The sequence below is a fragment of the Perognathus longimembris genome, chromosome 3 (genome assembly GCF_023159225.1).
Source record: "Perognathus longimembris pacificus isolate PPM17 chromosome 3, ASM2315922v1, whole genome shotgun sequence".
In the NCBI taxonomy this organism is placed as follows: domain Eukaryota; kingdom Metazoa; phylum Chordata; class Mammalia; order Rodentia; family Heteromyidae; genus Perognathus; species Perognathus longimembris.
The window spans coordinates 38,993,264-39,013,882 of NC_063163.1; the positions used below are offsets into that span (position 1 = coordinate 38,993,264).

The window sequence follows — 20,619 nt, forward strand, 5'->3', positions numbered from 1 at the left end:
GAATGAAAGACAAAATACAATGTCATCTTTGGAATATCAAGTGAAGAAATAGTTAGTACATCTAGTTTAGGGAAAAATCAATTGTATATAACAAGAAAGATTAAAATGTTTCTTTTTTTGACCTGCTAGTTCTCCATGTAGGGATATACTCAAGGGAAATAATCCTAAGTGCTTAAAAAAGGTCTTATGCTTAAACATGTTCACAGTGATATTATTTGTTTGGGAAAAGAAAGAGCTACCATTTAGTAATTGTTTACAACAGACACATGGGTTTTGTGAATTTTTCATAAGTTATCCCATTTGAGTTGCATATCAATTCCATAAAAATATGATTACTATGTCAAAGAAAAAGTAAAATGCTTTTATATGCTGAGAGAGATTGATTTCTCTAAGAAACTTGGCTAGTAAGAGTGGTATATATACATATTTTTACTCATCCATCAAAAAGAGTGATATTGTAGCATTTGTAAAGAAAGTCCTGGAAAAAACTATGTTAAGTAAGTCAGGCCCAGAGAGCCAGTGTAGAAGCTAGATTTAGCTTATAAACTTATAAGTAAATATGTTGGGTGGTATGCCAGTGTATGCAAATTATTAACTGAAATACAGTACATTCAGGGAGGACTCAAATAATGTAATTCCTTAGAAGGCAAAGTCAATGTTTAACAAAACAGAACATAAGGAAGTAGGTATTTGAACAGGGTGAGGTGGGGTCAAGGGAGAAGGAGTTGACAAAGAAGGAGATGAGAGGGAGAATGTAGTCAAGAATCCAATGTTTAGCCTCCAAAATTAAGAGCTTGGAAAGGGGTATGTAGGGGAATGATGGGCGACAATGTTGAAAGGAGTGACATTGATCAAGGTGCATTATATTCATAAACTCTTTTGTTAAATGACGACTCCTTTGTACAACTACTTAAATGATAGTAACATATTGGAGAGTGAAAAGGGAGAAACAATAAACGAAAACATCAAGTGGCTAAATAAACTGGGAATGATTTATCTGATGACTCATTTAAAAATTTAAATACCAAAGTACAAATGAAAAAAATAGTTTAAGATGCTAATAAAAATGCAAAATATAGCATTTTTATATTCATTGTGGTAGAAAAGGTTGCATAGAAAAAAGAGTGGGAGAAAATACATAAATACTAACAAACACAAGACTGGACTAGCAGCCAGTTCAACCAGCATTTCTGGCTAAGTAGCCCTGAGAACAAAGCAAAGACAAGTCCTACTGTCAGACAGGGTAAAGGAGGAAGGAGAGCCCAGAGAGATCCCGAAAGGCTCAAAAGCCAGTTTGGATAATACAGAAAAGAGAAAATGTAATTCAGAGTAGATACAGTAAATCTTTTATAATGAGTAGGGCTGTAATTCTTTTCATGGTAAGTTGCTGGGAAAAATCATAAATTGGTCACAGTTAAAATGTCAGAAGACTTAAAAATCATAAGGAAAAAATAATGAGTTATTGAAGGTTTGGCTTAATGTAGAAGTCATACAATACTTTCTGAGAGAAACGAGAGGTGAGACAAGAATAATTTCTGATATTTGAATATTTCAATTAGGCATCTGGGAAAACCTGGAAAAATACAAGCCTTACTTTTGCATATCAGAAGAAAGTATTTGTCCAGACATGCTTTTGAGAATAGGGCCTATGTAATAACCACCTGTGTAATCTACAGAAAATGCCATTTATTAGTATGCCCCCACAGAGCAATCTTCCATTATATGCCTACTAGAGCATTTTGAAGAATTGTATACATATCCTAAGTATATGTTTTATAATTCAAACTTTATCTTTTTTTCTGTTCTTGGTTTTCTTATCTCCTACCTACCCTCATATCTTGTCTTATTTTTTTGTGTTTTTTCCCCCTTTAATGTCAAAGTGATGTACAGAGGGGTTCCAGTTTCATATGTAAGGCAGTGAGTACATTTCTTGTTCAACTTGTTAACTCCTCCCTCATTTCCCCCCTCCCCCTCCCCCTTTCCCTCTCCCTCCCTAGTAGTTGTATAGTTGCTTTACACCAAATAGTTTTGTAAGTATTGCTTTTGGAATTGTTTGTCTTCTTGCCTTATTAAAAATATTTTTTAAATAGGGCCAGACACGGTGATATACTCCAGCAAGCCTAGCTACATGAATGGCAGAAGTAGGAAGATGAAGATCTAAGACAAAACACAAAATCTAAGCTGAACACTAAAGCAAAAAAAAAAAAAATGGGGGTGAGAGAATGCAGCTCAAGTATTAAAGTACCTACATAGTTAACAAGTGTGAGGCTGGAATTTAAAATGTTGTGTGTATGTATGTATATGTATTCACATATACATACTAATCACATACACATACTAAGTATTGATAACTTTTCATCTCTCACTAGTTATACTTGGAACAACACACACGCACACACACACACAAACACACACACGTAGGAGAAAGAAAGCAAAGGAAAGAAAGTACTAAGTGCATAGGTTTGTGGACAGAACTTAATAACATCCCAAAGGCAACTAGCCTAATACATACTATCTACTCTCATATAGCATGTTGTTCCAAAGGGAACTGTTGCAACCAAGACTTCAACCTACTTAACCTACTTCACTGTCACTTCTCTATTGCAAGTCCTGGGAAAGCAAGGACCATTTCTGCTTGTTCACCAATTAACCCTTGCTTTGAGGGCAGGGGAGCTAGGAAGGTATATGTTGAGTAAAGAAATGACTGTGTAGCCAACATGTAGATGTGATTTATCTCCACAGACATAACCTGTCCCTCAGAGCCCCAGTGATCAATCTGGAAACAACCATACATGTTTGTCCTGGTCTGTGCTACATACCACCTGATCTACATTATTTTTTAGTCTTATTATCAGGCTCTTTTCCAGTTTAGATAGCCATGCTTCTCAGGAAAAAAATATATATGTTCTATGTTCCAAATCACTTTTTACAACCCACATATAAACTTTTCAGTGAACACGTGTCAAATGAAATGGCTCAGTCTTTAAATGACCTTTGATGCGGTGATATTTCTAAACATGTTATTTATTGATTACGTTGTATTACTATTCCAGAGAGTGGTGGACAGAAAATGTAGCATTTCATGTCACTTGAACTTAGTTTCTATCTGTCACCTCAGTGCTGGAAAAGTTACTTCACACGTGGATTTCTATTTTTGTCCTTGCAGTATGGGATCATTAACAGGAACAGTGACAAAATCATATAGTTATCTATCTCAAGCAAAAACAGCAATAAAATGGGAGAATGTACAAGACTGAGCTCTCCAAATGGAAAGTATTAGCCACTTTGTTTACCAATATGAAAATGCAATTGATGTCACAAGACTATGGCAGAGAGATGCCGACTGCCTCTGACAACAGCTGTTAGGCAGGAGAGCAAGGTTGGGAGTACAAAAATCCCTAAAAGATTCTGCCACACATGCCCCAATCACAAACCAAAGCACATGTCCAACACCCACTGCGCTGGGAGATTACCGGACACCTGTCATCCTCACCCTTTGGCAGACCCCAAGGGTCTCTGAAACCAAGAGAAAACTTACCAGACACAAGCTGCTGTCCAGGCAACCCCACGGGAACCATGCCCAAGTTGTTCATGGCTGTGGCCCAGGCTGTTGGATCTGTCACAGACATGTTGAGCTGGGTTGTGTCTATTGCTATGCTCCCCAAACCATCAGCCGCTGTGGAGAAAGCAAACTCTGTCTTAGGGTCGACAGGCAAAAAGCTTTAAAGAAAATTCCATTTTTTTTAGACATAGAAGGCTACATTTCTCACATTCCCAAACCATAAGAATAAAGCAATATACTATACAGCACCTTTCCCCCTTCAGACATAAACATAAAGCTTTCCTAAACACTTTCTGAGAGTTAACTTTATGACATGTAGTTTGTATTATAATCAGTATTCCATTTAGGAGATACTTCTGAAGAAAAAAAGAAAAAGAACTGCTTCCTTCTGTGGATGAAATATCATTAGTTAAGTGGTAAGGTCAAGGGACAAAGCAGCAGTACTCTCCTAGTAATAATAAGCAAATCACCTGAGTAGACTCAGGAAAAATAAATGCATCTGTTTCCAGGAGTAATTCTGGACCAGGCACGCCTTCTAACCTATCTAGTGATCAAAATACACTGTACTTATAATAAAATGTTATGTTGAATTGAAATCCCTTTATACAACTCCTTAAATACAAGAAAAATAATACAAAGAAGGAAAACAGTTGCCAAGGCTCAGCACTGTCCTGATTGTCACATCTTCCTTCCTTTGAAAGCTTTTCACTAAGGAAAAGTGACTTTTCCAAAGTATTTCTTGTAGGCACTGGCTTTCATAAAAACCAATAAAAATTACTATAAGTGGTATAGAGCTTTTAAAAAATAGAATATGTTAGATTTGAAGTAATGCTGTTGGCTTATCATGAATTTCACAGCCTGGCTGTTTTTCAGGGCCGTGTCCTCTGATTCAATGTCTACTTCCACAGTCAGACAAGCTTTTCCCAACCAGAAGGCAAAAAGCCTTCTTCATGTGCTGTGGTATCCAGTGTCAGTTACCTGCAGCCATCATCTGAGGAAGTTCCTGGGAACGCTGGGTGATACTCTCAACTCGTCCTGCATCTACCATTGAATGACACACATCCTGGGAGGCAGGAGCGCTGTGATGGCTGAATGCAGGGTCCCTTCTGAGATCATCAGATTCTACAAAAGGGGATAGAAGAGTAGTGAGAAACCTAAGAAATCAACTCAGACAGAACTTCACATATCAAATGCTACACACACAGAAACAATGAAAAGCAACTTCCAGCCATTGCAGATAGAAAGAAAACTGTTTCCTGCCTCTCCTGTCTGGTGGTTCTGCCAGTTTCTTGGAATGCCATGGGTCAACCTGTTCATCCTCTCACCTAACATCCGGCTGGCTTGGTAAACAGAACCATCTGTAAGTGCATACATGTATTCCCTCCTCCTGAACGTGTTCATAGCTTATCAGTCCTGGCACAGGTTTTCCTATACACTGCAAATCAATGGAGAATGCAGACTAAGACCAAGGTGATTCCTTTTAAGTTAAAAAATTAATTGATGCTATTTTGGGTGACTGTTGTCTGTGAAATATACTCAGAGAGGAACAATAGTCAGAGGAAAAAAGAGGAAGAACTCTTTTAGTGTGAGGCCAGCAAAGGAGGGAATGTGAGCTACAATAGTCAGAAAAAGCCCCATGGAAGAATATACTGTCTGTAAAAGAAATCTAGAGGACTGAGGTGCAAAAGGAAAATCATTTGTCTTTTCAGTTGTATGGAATGACAACTTTAGCCAATATTTGGTCTGAATTTTACTCAGAACTTCACAGCTCTCCTAAGCACATACACACATAATCCATATGTATGTATTTTTATTATTCACTAAAGTCTTTTTCTAATATATATATAATATATATAACCATAACATTCCAAGTAGAGTTATAAAAGGCCTTTCAGTATTGCCTGTAAAACACTATGCCTTCTCTCCACTCATAAATGCAAACCCAGAACATTCACATGTTCCAGTGTTTTGTTGTTGTTTGATTATTTGGTTTTGTTGGTTTTGGGGCTTGAACTCAGGGCCTGGGTGCTGTCCTACTTCGTGCTCAAGATTAGCATTTGGCCATTTGAGTCACAGTGCCACCTCCAGCTTTTGTGTGGTTAATCAGATGTAAGAGTCTCACAGGCTGGATTTGAACCACAACCCTCAGATCTCAGCCTCCTGAGTAGATAGGATTATAGGCACAAACCACTGGCGCCTGGCGCAGGTTCTGGTTTTTAAATGTACCTGCACCAGTTCACCACCTAGACAAGAGATTTGAAAAGTCTGACCTTAAGGAGAGCTGATATAAGGATATAAGGCTAAGTTTAAACATTTGTCTTTATTTGGGTAGAAATACGTTTTTGTTTTTTTCAGAGCCTTGCTTCTGTTAATGACATTTTTACAATTAAATGATTGTTCATCAAGTGTACCTTGTATGAAGTTTGGTAAAGTTGGTGTGTGTGCTTGTATTTTGTTGATATTTAGATCCAAGAATCAACAATCCCTAGAATACTGAAATGGTGCTTGACAATTGAGCATAAATTCAATTCAAATGGAAGCCTAGGTCTCAGTATCTCAGGAGTAGGTGATTCAGGAGGACAGATTTCCATGGATTCAGCAGATCATTAGCCTCCAAAAAGGAGAAGAGTAACATTGTGATTTATTTTTCCCCATCATCTATCATCCAGCAGTGTGAACAGGTCCAACTTTGGAAGTAAACTGTCCACACAACACATACATCATACCTGGCTGTGAAACTCTTACTACCCAAACAAACTCAGTATGTGCTTCTGTATTAAGCCTCAATTACTTCAAGCAATAGGAGAATCAGACAGAGATTCTTACCACAGAAAATGAATTCAATAGCATAAGAAAAACAGAGCTAACCTAAATGTCTGCCCTGTAGCTGTCCATTTGCCAGCACTCTTTCTATGATTAAACCTCAAAGCACTTTTCTCTCTCTACTCCAACTATTGCAGAGCACCAAGGCAGAGACAGGCTAGCATGTGCTCATTCTTTTCTTAAATGGCCCTGTAGTCGAGCTGTCTTGGATCATTGCAAGGTCACTATTTGTCTTACTTATCTTCCAAATGAAGTGTAGTTGGCTGGCTTCCTTCTAGCTCAGAACTCTCCAAATGTGCATCAATCACATTTTTTTTTTTGCTTTTTTCTTTTTTTCTGTCTAATGAGTCTGCAGTTCTGGAACATTGTATCAGAGAACATCCCTTCACTTTGTAGGCTTTATGATTTGTGCCTCTCCGGCCACATTTCACCTTGACTTTTTGCCACAGTATTTTAGAGATGGTATTTACTTTCCTTGGCTCTGTAACTGTTCCAGTGGTACTTCTCACTGGATTAAGGTCATGTTACACAGGGACATCAAGTGTCTTGGAAACTCATAGCTCCTTCCTACACTTTTCTTGGCCACCTTAACAAACTGTTCCTATTTCATTGGGAAAAAAAACAAACCACTTTGCTCCATTGGGAAATGTGGTTTGTAAACCTTGATTTATCCCCTAATTGAACTCCATGACATGCAACTTATTACATCCCTTCCAATCTCCAATGTAAGTTTTAATGACATACATCATGTGTCCAGCACATACCTAGCATAGGGTCTCTAAGATAAGCTGGGTCACATCCCTCATCATTTCTAATAGTCTCAAGACTGCCATGACATTGTTTACAAAATGAAAATTAATTTTGTCACAAGACTTGGAAGAAAGGTGAGATTTATAATTAATTACTACCAGGTAATTTATGAATAGCTGCAAGAGCTATTTTTGTACTCAACTAACATCTATTGTTCCTATTGAATATCTGCCTCTTTAAATGATTCAAGACTACAATGCCTAATTTATCATTCGAATCAATTTATCTGCCTGCGTTTTTTCTTATTTCTACACTATAGAAAAGATTTTTGTAATGATGTTTATTTACACACAGAGATGTGGGGAGTTAAAAATTATAGCTAATAAAGCACTTTGAATATGGTAGGCGATAATTATTATTATTTTATTTGCAAGTGTAGTGTTTCCATTAAGGTACCCTGGGATCTTTGTGTTCTAGTGGATAATTATGTAATTAATTATAAAACAGTGAATAACACTTGATATTTCTAAAAGTAAGTGTTGCCCTAGTTTTCTGAGCCACACCTAAATTGTAGCAGGATATTTTTCTCTACAATTCCTTTAAAAAATAATGTCACTTAAAATATACATGATTTTTTTTCCTCTAGATTTTTTTTCTTCCTATTCAAGTTCAAAAACCTTTCTGAGATCTGAAGATGATGGTTTGAAGCCATCCTGGGCAGGAAAGCCCATGAGACTCTTGTGTTTTTTTTAAAAAAAAAATTATTGTCAAGATGATGTACAGAGGGGTTACAGTGACATATGTAAGGTAATGTGTACATTTCTTGTGAAACATTGTTAGCCCCTCCCCCATTTTTCTTCCACTTTCCTCCCAGCAGTTGTAAAGTTCATTTCCAACATATTGTCCTGTGAGTATCACTGTTGCATTGGTTTGTCCTTTATCTCACCATTTTATGTTCCCCTACCCTTCCCCAATTCAGATAAATGTATATACAAGGCACAGGGTGCCAAAATCAAATACAATGACAACAGAGGATAAACAAAAGGAAAAAATGGGAAAAAAAAGAAATAACTTCACTCAGTACATTAAAAACAACAACAAAGAAAAACCTCATTTGGACCAATGGGATTGCATTAAACTGAAGAGCTTCTTCATGACAAAGGACATATCTAGCAAACAGAAAGCCCACAGAATAGGAGAAGGTCTTTACTAGCCTTATAATAGACAAGGATTTCATATCTAAAATATACTCGGAACCTAAAAAATTAAATTCCCCAAAGCAAATCCTCAAAGAAACATCCACCCCCATTAAAAAGTGGGCTAAAAACTTAAAGAGAGACTTCTGTGAAGAGGAAATAAGAATGGTCAATAGACACATGAAGAAATGCTCAATATCTCGGGACATAAAAGAAATGCAAATCAAACCAACATTGAGATTCCACCTTACACTGGTTAGAATGGCCATTATCAAGATGCTGGTGGAGATGTGGCCAAAAGGTAACGTTACTACACTGTTGTGGGGAGTGTAAGCTTGTCCAACCACTCTGGAAAGCAGTATGAAGGTTCCTCGAAAGACTAAACATAGAGCTCCCCTATCACCCAGCAATCCAACTTCTGGGCATTTACCCAAATGACCACAAACAAGGCCTTACTAAAGCTATCAGCACAACCATGTTCATTGCAGCATTATTTTTTTCCATAGCTAAGATATGGAATCAACCCAGATGCCCCTTAGTATATGAATGGATCAAGAAAATGTGGTATATATACACAATGGAATTCTATGCTTCCATCAGAAAGAATGACACTGCCTCATTTTAAGGAAATGGAAATACCTGAAAAAATCATATTAAGTGAAGTAAGCCAGACCTAAAGAAATACAGACTCCATGTTTTCCCTGAGACTCTTATTTCTAATAAACTACTCAGAAAAACGTGGAAGTAGCTCTGTGGCTCAAGTGGTAGAATGCTAGCCTTGTGCACAAAGAGGCTCAGGGACAGTACCAGGCCATGAGTTCAAGCCCCAGGACTGGGAAGAAACAAAACAAAACACCTTTCTATGAGATGTATGACCAGTTATGAAATTGGCAGCTTGTATTTACAGGTTTTATTGATATGTGATGATAAACAGTCAGATATATAAAATGTCAGGTACAAAAGTAGTTTTGCTTATGGTTTAGTGAACACTGAACTTTTTTGTATTTTTTTTCTTCTCAGTGCCGGGGTTTGAACTCAGGATCCGGGTACTTTCCCTAACCTCTTTTTCTTAAGGCTAGACTTCTACCACTTAGAGCCACAGCTTCACTTCTGGTTTTTGAGTGGTTAATTGGAGATAAGAGTCTCACAGGGATTTTTCTGCCCAGACTGGCTTGAAACCATGATCCTCAGATCTCAGCCTCCTGACTGGGATTACAGAAATGAGCCACAAGCACCAGTTTAACCTGTTTGTAAGGTCTGCCAGAAAGGAAACCCGCCACATGGTCCAGGCAGAAAGGAGTTTATTGGGAGAAAGCAAACTGCTGGCCACACAAGAAGGAGTCGTGGGGAGGCAGAAGGAAAGGAAGAAGGCAAAAAGAGAGAAAAGAGCAAGAGAGAAAAAGAAATAGAGTGAGGATCGTGTTGAGCTGGATTATATAGGAAAAGGTGGGAGATATGGCTAAGTGGATTGGATGTGACCTCAGAGGAGGAGGAGGTAACTGCCTCCAGGTGTGCCAGTTACCTAGGTAACACAGGTACTGCACAGACTTAAACAGGTGGGGGGCATCTGCATGCAACCCTCCCAAAGGGTGGATCTTACATTGTTCTTTTTATTCAAGATGCACTTAAGCACACAATCGATCTCATGTTTCAGAACCATTCAACAAGATGTATTTATGCCCAGTATTTCACTGGAATGTAACAATGGGGCCAATACTTTTTTAAATTACCCAAAAAGCCTATGAAAATACTACTTGCACTTCAAAGGACACAGGTTACTCCCTCTTTTACTAATAGGACTCCTAGTCCTCTTCATCTCTTACAGGTACCAAGGACACATATATTTGGAATAATAAAAGCCTACCCATTCTGGTCCATGAAACGTAAGATTCTGTTAGATAGCTGCTGAATGTTTAATTAAAAATGACTTTACTGGATCTAATTCCTTAGGTTTATGGCTAGTTTAGTAACAATCATAATGAGAGAAATAGAGTTACTAATATCAGAAAAGAATTGATAGGAAAGTAAATTTATTTTATGTGATGTCTGAAACCTTGTTTTGTAGGAATTCTTCATGGGTATTCCATGGTTAATATTTATGTTGAAAAGGAAGATGGTTTTCCATCCAAAGTTCACTCTGCTATCACTATGAAAATATTAACTTTGGACTTCATGTAATTGGTAGCATAGTCATTGGAGCTTATAGAATGTTCAACAGATTAAAAAAGTAGAAAATACTATTAAAATCTCTCTTATGTATTAGCATTAAGTAACTGTCAATGAAAATAATAAGGAAACATCTCTGTTTTCAACCAGAAGTGTAGGACAATCTTCCCATAGAAAACCAACTAGAAAGCTTAGTGTCTTTCATCTGCTTGGTAAAACTTTCACTGTTACCTGTCCACAAAGGATTTGCTCTAGTTACCGCAGAGAGTTAGTATGTAGGCTTTTCAGGACACTGGGTTCTGTTAACTACTGAGTACTTCATTTTACTAATCAATGAGTTGAGAGGAATCTACAAGGTTAGGGGCAGAGTAGAATTGCTCTGTAGAATGTGATAAAAGAAAAGACAAAAGCAGACTGCCTTGAAAGGAAACAGAGATGTGATTGGTGATCATCCATCAACATGCGTGACTACAGAGAAGATAAGTGACTAAAGTACTTGTTCAGTGGGCTCATTGCAAGTATACAATGTAAATGTTCCTTCTATTCCTTCTGTAGAAATGTTAGTCAAGTTTATAGTACTCCTTAATTCTTAGGAGTAATTTTTTCTTCTTCTAGTACTAGAGTTTGAACTCATGGCTCACACTTGCTCAGCTTGTGTGGTCACCTGGTACTGTATCTACCACTTGAGTGGATTTTTGCTACTTAATTGGAAATGGAATCTGTTGGACTTTTCTACCCAGGCTGGTGTCAAGCCACAACCCTCATATCTCAACCTTCTTAATAACTAGGATTATGGCTGTGAGCCCCAATGGCCCAGCAAGGCCTTTGAATGTTGGGGAAATTTAATGATGATAATGAAGAGGTAGCTGATAATGGAGAGAATTTAAGATCCTACATGATAAAATGTAAAATTTTCCGAATTTAAGATCCTACATGATTAAAATTTTCCAAGTCTGTTAGATATATAGGGTGTTGATTAATTATTGATAATTATGATCAGCTGATTAACAGCAAGTGATAGCACTTATGATTGGAAAAAGAGATTAAGATAGGACATATAAAGTGGGTATTTCTGAGTGAGAATAGGAATATTGTATCTAATAATGCTTAGAGGCCCTTCATGATATAAGAAAAGTCACCTCTTCGAAATGGCATGTGTAGAAGTTCTATATATGAAGAAATGAATTGAGGAAGGGAAGAACTCTACATCATTCTGTATTTTACAATATCACTATGAAATTTATGAAGTCAGAAAGAGTTTTAATATAGAAACTCCTTATTCATGTATTTATAAAAATCACTGATTCCTTTCAAAAGCATCACATTTTGACATTCATCACCTGACAGCACACCTGAGGAGAAGTAGAATTCCTATTCTAAGCAGCTTTTCAGTTTTCCTTTGTGCTAGGAAGACTCAGGAGCTCCACTTACCTGCCTCTGTGCTCCTATAAGTAGTATTCTGAGCCTTCCTCTGTCCCCAAAGAGGTCAGGCCATATTCTTACTTGCTGCTCATCTCCCTAGTCAACTTAAGGTTAGATAATAAAGGATATAAGTTATTTTTGTAGTCCTTATAGCTAGCAATCATGGCACATGGAATGTAGCAAGGTCTCTCTTGCTCGCTCTCTCTCTGTGTAATTAATATATTTATAAAGTATTTCAAATTCCACATAAATGTAAATATTATAGTATTTTTCCAAGTGAATTTGTACATGAAAAGGAGAAAGGAAATAAAAGTGGAGGAGAAGGAAAAAAAGAAGGAATATATGAATAGCACCAACCAAAATGTTCATTTCCAGGATTCAATCCCAACACTTAAGATGTCTGAAAGTTAGAAACTGCAAAGAAAGAAAATGTCTCTTGGAAACTTGAATGCAGATGAGCTTGAAGTGTCAAAGAAAACAACTTTAGAAAAATCTGTCAGAGATTATAAAATAAGCGTTGGTGCACTTAACAAGTCATTTGCTTGGATTTAAGATCCCATACCTCCAGCAGCCAGTGCAGGGTCACAAGCAGGTTACAGTGATGCTCTTTTGTGAGAATACTTGCAGCTGCTCTTTGAATGAGCCCAAATCTATAAATAGCTGCATCTCAACATCCATTAAGCAATACATTAGTGCAACAAAGGCATGCATGTGTAATAAAGAAATGAAATCACTGGAAGAAAGGGAAAGTTTCAATTTGACATGTGTCACAAAAGATGAAAAGCATTTGGCCAGTTGTTAAAAACAAAATTTCAGGGCTGGGAATATGGCCTAGTGGCAAGAGTGCTTGCCTCCTATACATGAAGCTCAGGGTTCGATTCCCCAGCACCACATATATGGAAAACGGCCAGAAGGGGCGCTGTGGCTCAGGTGGCAGAGTGCTAGCCTTGAGCGGGAAGAAGCCAGGGATGGTGCTCAGGCCCTGAGTCCAAGGCCCAGTACTGGCCAAAAACAAAACAAAACAAAACAAAACAAAAAAACAAAACACAAAATTTCACTGCGGGTCTGTGATTGTATCCAACACATACACATACATAGACACACACACACACACTCACACACACTGTTTAGTTAAGAAGCCAATTCTAAACTATAGCTCATCTTTCTTCTGTTTTAGGGAGAGAATGGCTGCTGGGTAGATAAAGTTTTACCTATGACATATCTGCCATGAAAAAGCAAGGGACACAGAAAGACAAGACACACCAACATACAGAGGGGGAAAAGACAAAGTATTTTTCCAACCATGCAACCATGAAAACACAGTAACTAAATTTGCCAGAAATTTACCCATGTAAGTAAACTAACATAAATAGAAGGATAAAGACAATTATCTTTCTGACACAGAAAAATAACATTCCATAAGTGTGTATGCTTGTATGTGTGTGAAATATAACAGATGAAATTAATTTTCTCAAGAAAACTTTGCTTCTAACAAAGGGTAAACTTTATATTTGTAAACTGAACAAATGACAGAAGAGCAATCTTGAGACCTTGAGGAAAACTTACATCTCTTACAAAAGAAAACAGGCCTGGATGCCATTGTGAAAGTATATAACTTTTAATTCTTGATGTAGGTATGTTGTTTTTGTAATCCAGGGCTTTCCACATTCAAACCATTCCAAAATCTTCTGGGAAGGGCAATATTGTACTTTAGAGTACTCATAAGCTGTGTAATGACTCAACTCCTTTCATTAATGGGCGCCAATCATTCTCATTCACAATCAATTGTCCTTCGTTGTTGTTCTCTTCTACCTTCCAACATGTACTTGTCTCCAAAAGTTATCATTACTCAGGGATACTAGTGAGTGAGTTATTAAAGGAAGCAATATCGGCTGTAAACCTAAGGCTAGATCCATCAACACTACAAGAGTCGCACTTGAGGCAAACTTTTCTGAGTTCCTAGGATTCAGAACAAATATATCCACCTTCACAGAGCACAGATTTCAAAATTCCAATGACAGCTAAGAGTGCACCAATTCCTGCTTCTCTCAGTTATAAAAATCTCCAGAAATGTTTCTTATAGGCAACTGTTCGGCCTCAGCTGGAAAAGTTCCCTCCACTGGAGCTTTATGTGGAGAAGAGAGCCACATCTGATTTCTGACCCAAATTCTGCTGCTTGTGCAGAGACACAGGGCCTTGGGAAAAATGACTAGTATCTGCAGAAGAAGTTTACTGTTTCAGCTACCATCTAGGTAAATCAGAGACTAATTTATGAAAGTCAGTATGGCAGTTTCCACTGCTAGGTTTAAACTCTCTGTTCCTTTTCACATTTGGAAAGTTCTACAGGATGGACAAAAAGAATATTAAGGAAAATAGATGTATCATTACTTATTTCCTTCTGTTTAGTTGTTCAATTTTTTTATTATGTACTCATTTTCCACTTTGATCAGACCATGGGAAACATTATTAAGCTCCAAAGTAAAGTATTTTAATTGTTGTGAGTAAATAACTGATCCTTAAATGGCTGCAAATTCTGGTAAATGAGTTCTCTGTTTTCCAAAAGGCCCTGGTTACAGCCCTTAATCTAAGGAAACCAACCTGCAATAAAATTCAGATCTGACCCTGACCAGCCTGAACCAGTGGCTCATCTTGCTTAATGTTGTTGGCTTTAGTAGTTACAAAGAACATGTTAGTTACTCTTTAAGCTAATGTGCTCCTAATGATGTGATTGCAACCCAGTGAATAAACATCATTAGCCTTGCAGTCATGATGCCCCAGGACTTGAAGACTCCACCTGACACATCCCCTCCAATGAGTTCCCCTGGTCCATAGACCTTGCTTTCATGACAGCTGGGTTTTGCTCTGCCACCAGAAGAGGCAAGGGCAGGCGCATCCCTTATTTCTCCCACCCAAATAGGGGTGATATGGGCTTTGTGGGGCCCTAAGACAGTCCACAGGAACACAAAAGCCTGAGGTAATGCACTTCAGCTAGAAATCCAAATGAAAGTTCTAGTTTTCAGGGGGTATTCTAAGGAAATGTTTCAAAGCTCTGGTACTATTGATTATGTTCAACAAAAGCCAAATGGATGGAGTTAGAGAGGAGGAAGGCCTGTGTGGTCCCAAGGTATTCTAGATGCAGGCTAGGAGGCACAGAAAGGCAGTTCTAGCCTTAATAAGTATACATAATAATAACATTCGGTTTCATTTTAATGAAGGTCTTTATATTCTGTGTTGGATAGCCAGAAACCTTTAGAAGTAAGATGGCTGCACGTCAGTGATTTGTACAGATGTTTGTGCAGGGAATTATGCTCAGAGTCAGGCACTAGCACCAAAGGCAGGGTTGAACATTGCTGCCAAACACTGTCATTCCAAGTCTAATTAATAGCTTTTTCATTCCCTCTCCATCTTGGTCTAGGATTTCTATGAGAAGCTGTAAATATACTACACCCACCATGACCACCTGGCCCCAGTCATACTCTCTCGTTCTCTCTGAAAACAGGAGACATGTGGTTCCTAAGGAGCTGCACAGAAATCTTTCTGCACAGGGGGAGCTCCTCAAACAGTATCTCATTTCCTATTAGTCTTCCAAAGCAAAGCGTCCATCTGCCTGTCAGGATGTTTCAGTTAGTCTAACTCCACTGCATTATCAAACAGGCATTTGAGAAGCCTGCAGTAATGCTAGAGATCCGAAAATGTCTTGTGCCAACATATGATGGAAAGTAGATTGTTATAAACAAATCATGATGTAACTAAATACCTATACATTTCCTATTAGGATCAAGTCAGCATTCAGATAAAAGTTGTTGAAAGTTGAAAGTCATTTGTCGGAGGGGGCACTTTTCACTTTGCGGAAACTCCTGAGTCTCCACAATTATGCAGAAACCAGATACAGTTTTAGATGAAAAATAAGTTGCAGGCAAGTAAATTTCAGAAATAAAAATCTTGTCCCAGATTCCTATAGACAGAATGACACTGATTGTCAGATGTGACTGTATTTCATACATTTGACACAGCAGTTGGGCCTCCAAACATAAATCTGCCCCTGCCTACACCGGTTTGAAGGCACTCTTTGTCTCTGTCCCACCTTCTTACAAGGCTCAGCTCAAGGTCACATGCCATCCCCAGTTATTTACTCACAGATGACTTAAGTATGTCTGGGAAAGAGGAGGGAGGGGTGAGGACAACAGAGGAGCTAGTAAACACTGAATTTAGAAAACACAGATATGAGAGGGAAACCTCTAGTCCATTGTACTGATTGTAATTTCATGTTAGCTTAGAGTAATCGTATTTATTTAGGGCTTTATTATTTATAAAAAAAGAAATTATGCTGAATGTGCTTTGTGGGAATTATAGTATATTGCTATTGCTACTATAGTTTATTATTTTCACAGCTAGATGGCTTAAACCCAACCTAAACAAATATTTTAAAGGAATTCTCACTAGCATTATCATTTTTTTTCTTTCCAGTCTTAATGAAAAAGATCTGCTGCTCTTCAAGTTCTATGATATCTTTATTGTGGAGCAATTCTAAATATTACAGTTCATTGCAAGGTAACATTTATTGTAAAATGGTGACTTCAGAAATAACCAGCAACTGTGGTTAAGTAGTGCAATGTGTGAAGTGGTGACATTTGGGAATGGTGGTGGTTGTTATCTCCAAATATACACCCAGCCTTGACTATTATGACAATTGAGATAATGATTTTTATTGCTTTGTACAATGAAGTAGATGTGTTCATATACTTATCCAACATATCAACTTAACACATAGCTTCTACAATAGAAGGAGTTTAACAAATGGGTAAACATAGGATAAACTCCACAGATGAATAATTCACATAAAACAACACAAACCATTATTTTCCAGACTTCCCATAGTATAATCTCCACAACAAGCCCCACTTCAAAAGGGGTCACAGTTTTCATTCATATGCACTTGAAGAGCTTTGCTGCCTTTCTTAACTGGCAGCTATTTTGAGAGTCCTTGGTTCTGGCAGTAAGAATTGTACAGAAATGTAACGATACTGTTTTCTTCACTCTCAGCACACATCAATGAACTAATACTCAGTGTGTGTGTGTGTGTGTGTGTGTGTGTGTGTGTGTATGTGTGTGTTGGTTTTGGAGCGTAACTCAGGGCCTGGGCTCTGTTGTTTTGCTTTTTCTCTCAAGGCTGGTGGTGCTCTACCACTTGAGCCACAGCTTCACTTCTGGTTTCTTGGTGGTTAATTGGAACTAAGGGTCTCATGGACTTTCCTCCCTGGGCTAGTCTTGAACTATAACCCTCAGATCTCAGCCTCCTAAGTAGTTAGGATTACAGGTGTGAGCCAGTGGCACCCTGCTGAACTAACATTTTTATAAGGAAAATTTAAATTTTAAACTAATACATGCAATGAGTTCAGACAAAGTTGAAGTCCATAAAGTAAAAGGGAATGTCAATCCTTTCTCTCTCCAGAGGCACTCACTGGAGAAACATCTTACTGTTCAATGTCATTTTAATAAACAGCTCACATCTTTGAATCTCATGAAAAAAAATGATACACACAAAGCCACCTATGAAACACAATTTTTCAACTGCAAGAAAGAGAAGAGAAAAAAAAAAGAAGGTTTAAGAGGTTAACACTTGGATCATTTCATTAAGGTCAGAAGAATATGAGAGTCCTAGATTCATCTTATCCTAACCTGTATTGTTACTGATCTGGGAAATTGATGTTTCCTTCAACAAAGATCCAAGCTAGAAAGGCCTGTGAGTCTTATTGTGATAAAAGCTAGTCCCATCCCTTGGGTATATATTTATTCAAAACATCTTCATTTAACACTTGTCATATATAGGTACCATGCTTGATACCAAGAAAATGATGTGGAAGAATTTGTGCTTAAGAAGTTTTCCAGTAACATAACAAGAGCAATAAAAAAAAGTACTACCAGACTTCAGCTTCCGATAATGTTGTAAACTCCTAGGAACCTCCCTATTGCAAAAGCAAATAAATTTCCTATAACGACATTCTGGATAAATTTACTGATATACTACTAGGATTGCACCTGTCAGGACTGACCTTTATGAAGGATGAGATTTGCATCCATCACAGAATGGTCCCTCATACATGTAAAGGACTGTCTTCGTACCACTATGAGAGTTGCTCACCTTCTGAGCCACTAAGAGAATTGCCCACCTTCTGGCCTGGATGAAAATGGGCATGTGGCCATCTGTAGTTCAGTGAGGCTTATGATGGCAAAAATCCAGGCACACACTGTTTGGAAGCAATCATAGCTGGAATAGTGTCTTCAGGAATGAGAGACATGCTTTAACGGCAAGCAGATGTGGTTGCCATGTAGCTTCCTGAAGGTGTCCATTGGATGGTCAAAGAAGTCATGGGGACATGATGGTGGCCAGACAGGCTGCTTGGTTCACAGTACTTTGCCCAAGGTAGCTAGGGCACTACAGAATCGTCTAACATTTGTCAGTTTGAAACTCAAAACATGCTAGCCCTTAACATCTAAGCTTTTTTAAAGGTCAAGAACATCTATTTAAAGGAGTGCTTATAATCGAGGCTTATAATTAATATTAGCACTGATTTAATTTAATGCTACTCTGCCAACACTGAACTCCTACTCCAAAACCCCAGGTAGAGATGAATCCCTCTAATCTGTCTCACAATTGCTTATATTGAGGTACATCTGTGTGTTAAGCTGAAAAGTTGGGTATAAAAAGATATAAGCATCATTGTCATCAAGGGCTTTTAGGACTTTGCTCCCTGGGCTAGGAAGTGAAGCCAGGGTTCTGCCTCTCTTCCTTACACCTTTAGATCCTCTGTCCATCTACTTCTTTCTTTGAGCTGATGCAGTATCTCTGATACAAGTGATCACATGACAGTAGCCATTAACTTGGAGGCAAGTCCTGGAATTCAGTTCTTTCCTCCCACACTGTGGACAACTGTGAACAAGGAAAGGGAGGTAGTATGGAGCCACAAGCTGAATAAAATAGAAAACCTGACTTATAATTCCTGTGCTACGGGAAGCATGTGAGTCTGCCTTATCACATGATAAGCCTGGGTCAGAGTCCCACTGTGTGCTTATTAGAGTTACTGCCAGCTGCTTTTTCACTCCTGGTGAAGACAAACACAAACTCTGAGAACAGATCCAGGAACATGGCTTTCTCTAGGCCTTTCCTCTAAAATGTGGGAGGGAGTTTGGTAGCACAATTTGCATATCAGAGGAAGGCTCCTGTCACTGATTCCCTATGGGCCAGTTTTTGAGCTTTTTCACTTTATGCTTTCAATCCTCATCTCACAAGTCATTGGAGGGGCTAACAAAAAAAAAAAATGTCTTTTGGAGAAGCAGAATGAAATAAAACATGATTGGAAAAATGGTCAGACAGCTGGGAGTTAAAAATCCAGATTTCTTTTGTATGGTCCTCACAGGGGAATATTCTCAGCCATAGCAGCAGCATACACTTCAGTAAGGGCATCTTCCTGAGCACGCCTGCACAGCAACAGAAAACAGGTACTCCAGTCTGTTGTGGTTGCATTTTTTTTTCCCTCTTGGTATAGTGGTTCAGTTAACTTTTGGTACACCTGCCAGCAAAATAATGAGGAATTTGAAGCTGGTGTATGGCAGGGGTTTGGGAGTAGCATTGCCATTTTGGTTTATAAACTGATGTGGCTCAAAATATCACACTAGGGGAAAGACTTTAGTGTGATCTTAATGTCTTATTCTAGCACCCAGAATCCATAGCAATGGCCAGCCAGGGCAAGGGACCTTTTGGATATGTCCTCTTCTATTAGATTAACCAAGGAGATGATAAGAGGTCACCTCCCAAAGGGCAACGAATTAGAGAAAACAGGAGTCGACAGCAAACATGTGATGGACATTAAGATGATGGTTATGGCTATATCTTTCCACTCAGACTTGCATTAGGCTGAAAAAGTCTCTGAATCTGCAATCTCCCTTGCTGAGCTAAATTTAAAAAATGATTTTATATGAAGAAAAAGGTAATTTCTAAAATATATTTATCATAAAAAAAATCATTGTCCATTTCTTCCTCTTTTTTTTTTTTTTTTGCCAGTCCTGGGGCTTGGACTCAGGGCCTGAGAACTGTCTCTGGCTTCTTTTTGCTCAAGGGTAGCACTCTGCCACTTGAGCCACAGCGGCACTTCTGGCCTTTTCTATTATGTGGTGCTGAGCAATCAAACCCAGGGCGTCATGTATATGAGGCAAGCACTCTTGACACTAGGCTATATTCTCAGCCCCATCATTGGCCGTTTCTATATGAAGTCCAGAAGAGTGCATTTCCTCCAAGCCATAGGATCACAGTTTGCTAGACACTGTCACACAGGACTAGTTTTCTAGTAGAGTCATGTGTTACTTAACTACAAGGCTTCATTCTGAGAAGATGCATCATTACACCATCCCATTGGTGCATGAACACCATGGGTAGACTGCACAAATCCAGACAGAAAAGGTCAGTTATTCACTGGGCCCTCCTGGAGCAATCGAGAGACAGCATGCATGAGATACAGGGGGCTGCTGCCAGTATGCCTGGCATACTGCTTTACACTGTCCAAGCTTGCTAAGCATTTCATTTCTTTCTGCTCCCCCAAAAGGAATTGTACATCACCCCTCTAATGACTCATGAGATGAGAGCAGAAAGCATAAAGTGAGATAACACTGCTTCTTTAAAAATAAGTAATACACTCTAAGATA

General features: G+C 38.4%; 1 protein-coding gene across 4 annotated transcripts in view; it reads right to left on the minus strand.

The window, feature by feature from the left end:
* Positions 1-20,619, minus strand: part of Enox1 (ecto-NOX disulfide-thiol exchanger 1) — a 520,874-nt gene that overhangs the window by 195,412 nt on the left and 304,843 nt on the right. For all 4 annotated transcript variants that reach the window (XM_048341315.1, XM_048341316.1, XM_048341314.1 and 1 more), the window contains 2 exons: positions 4,541-4,684; positions 3,539-3,676 (listed from right to left, as the gene is read on the minus strand). In XM_048341315.1, coding sequence (XP_048197272.1) covers positions 3,539-3,676; positions 4,541-4,610 — 208 coding nt within the window. In that variant the 5' untranslated portion in view covers positions 4,611-4,684. The remainder of the gene's footprint in view (positions 1-3,538; positions 3,677-4,540; positions 4,685-20,619) is intronic.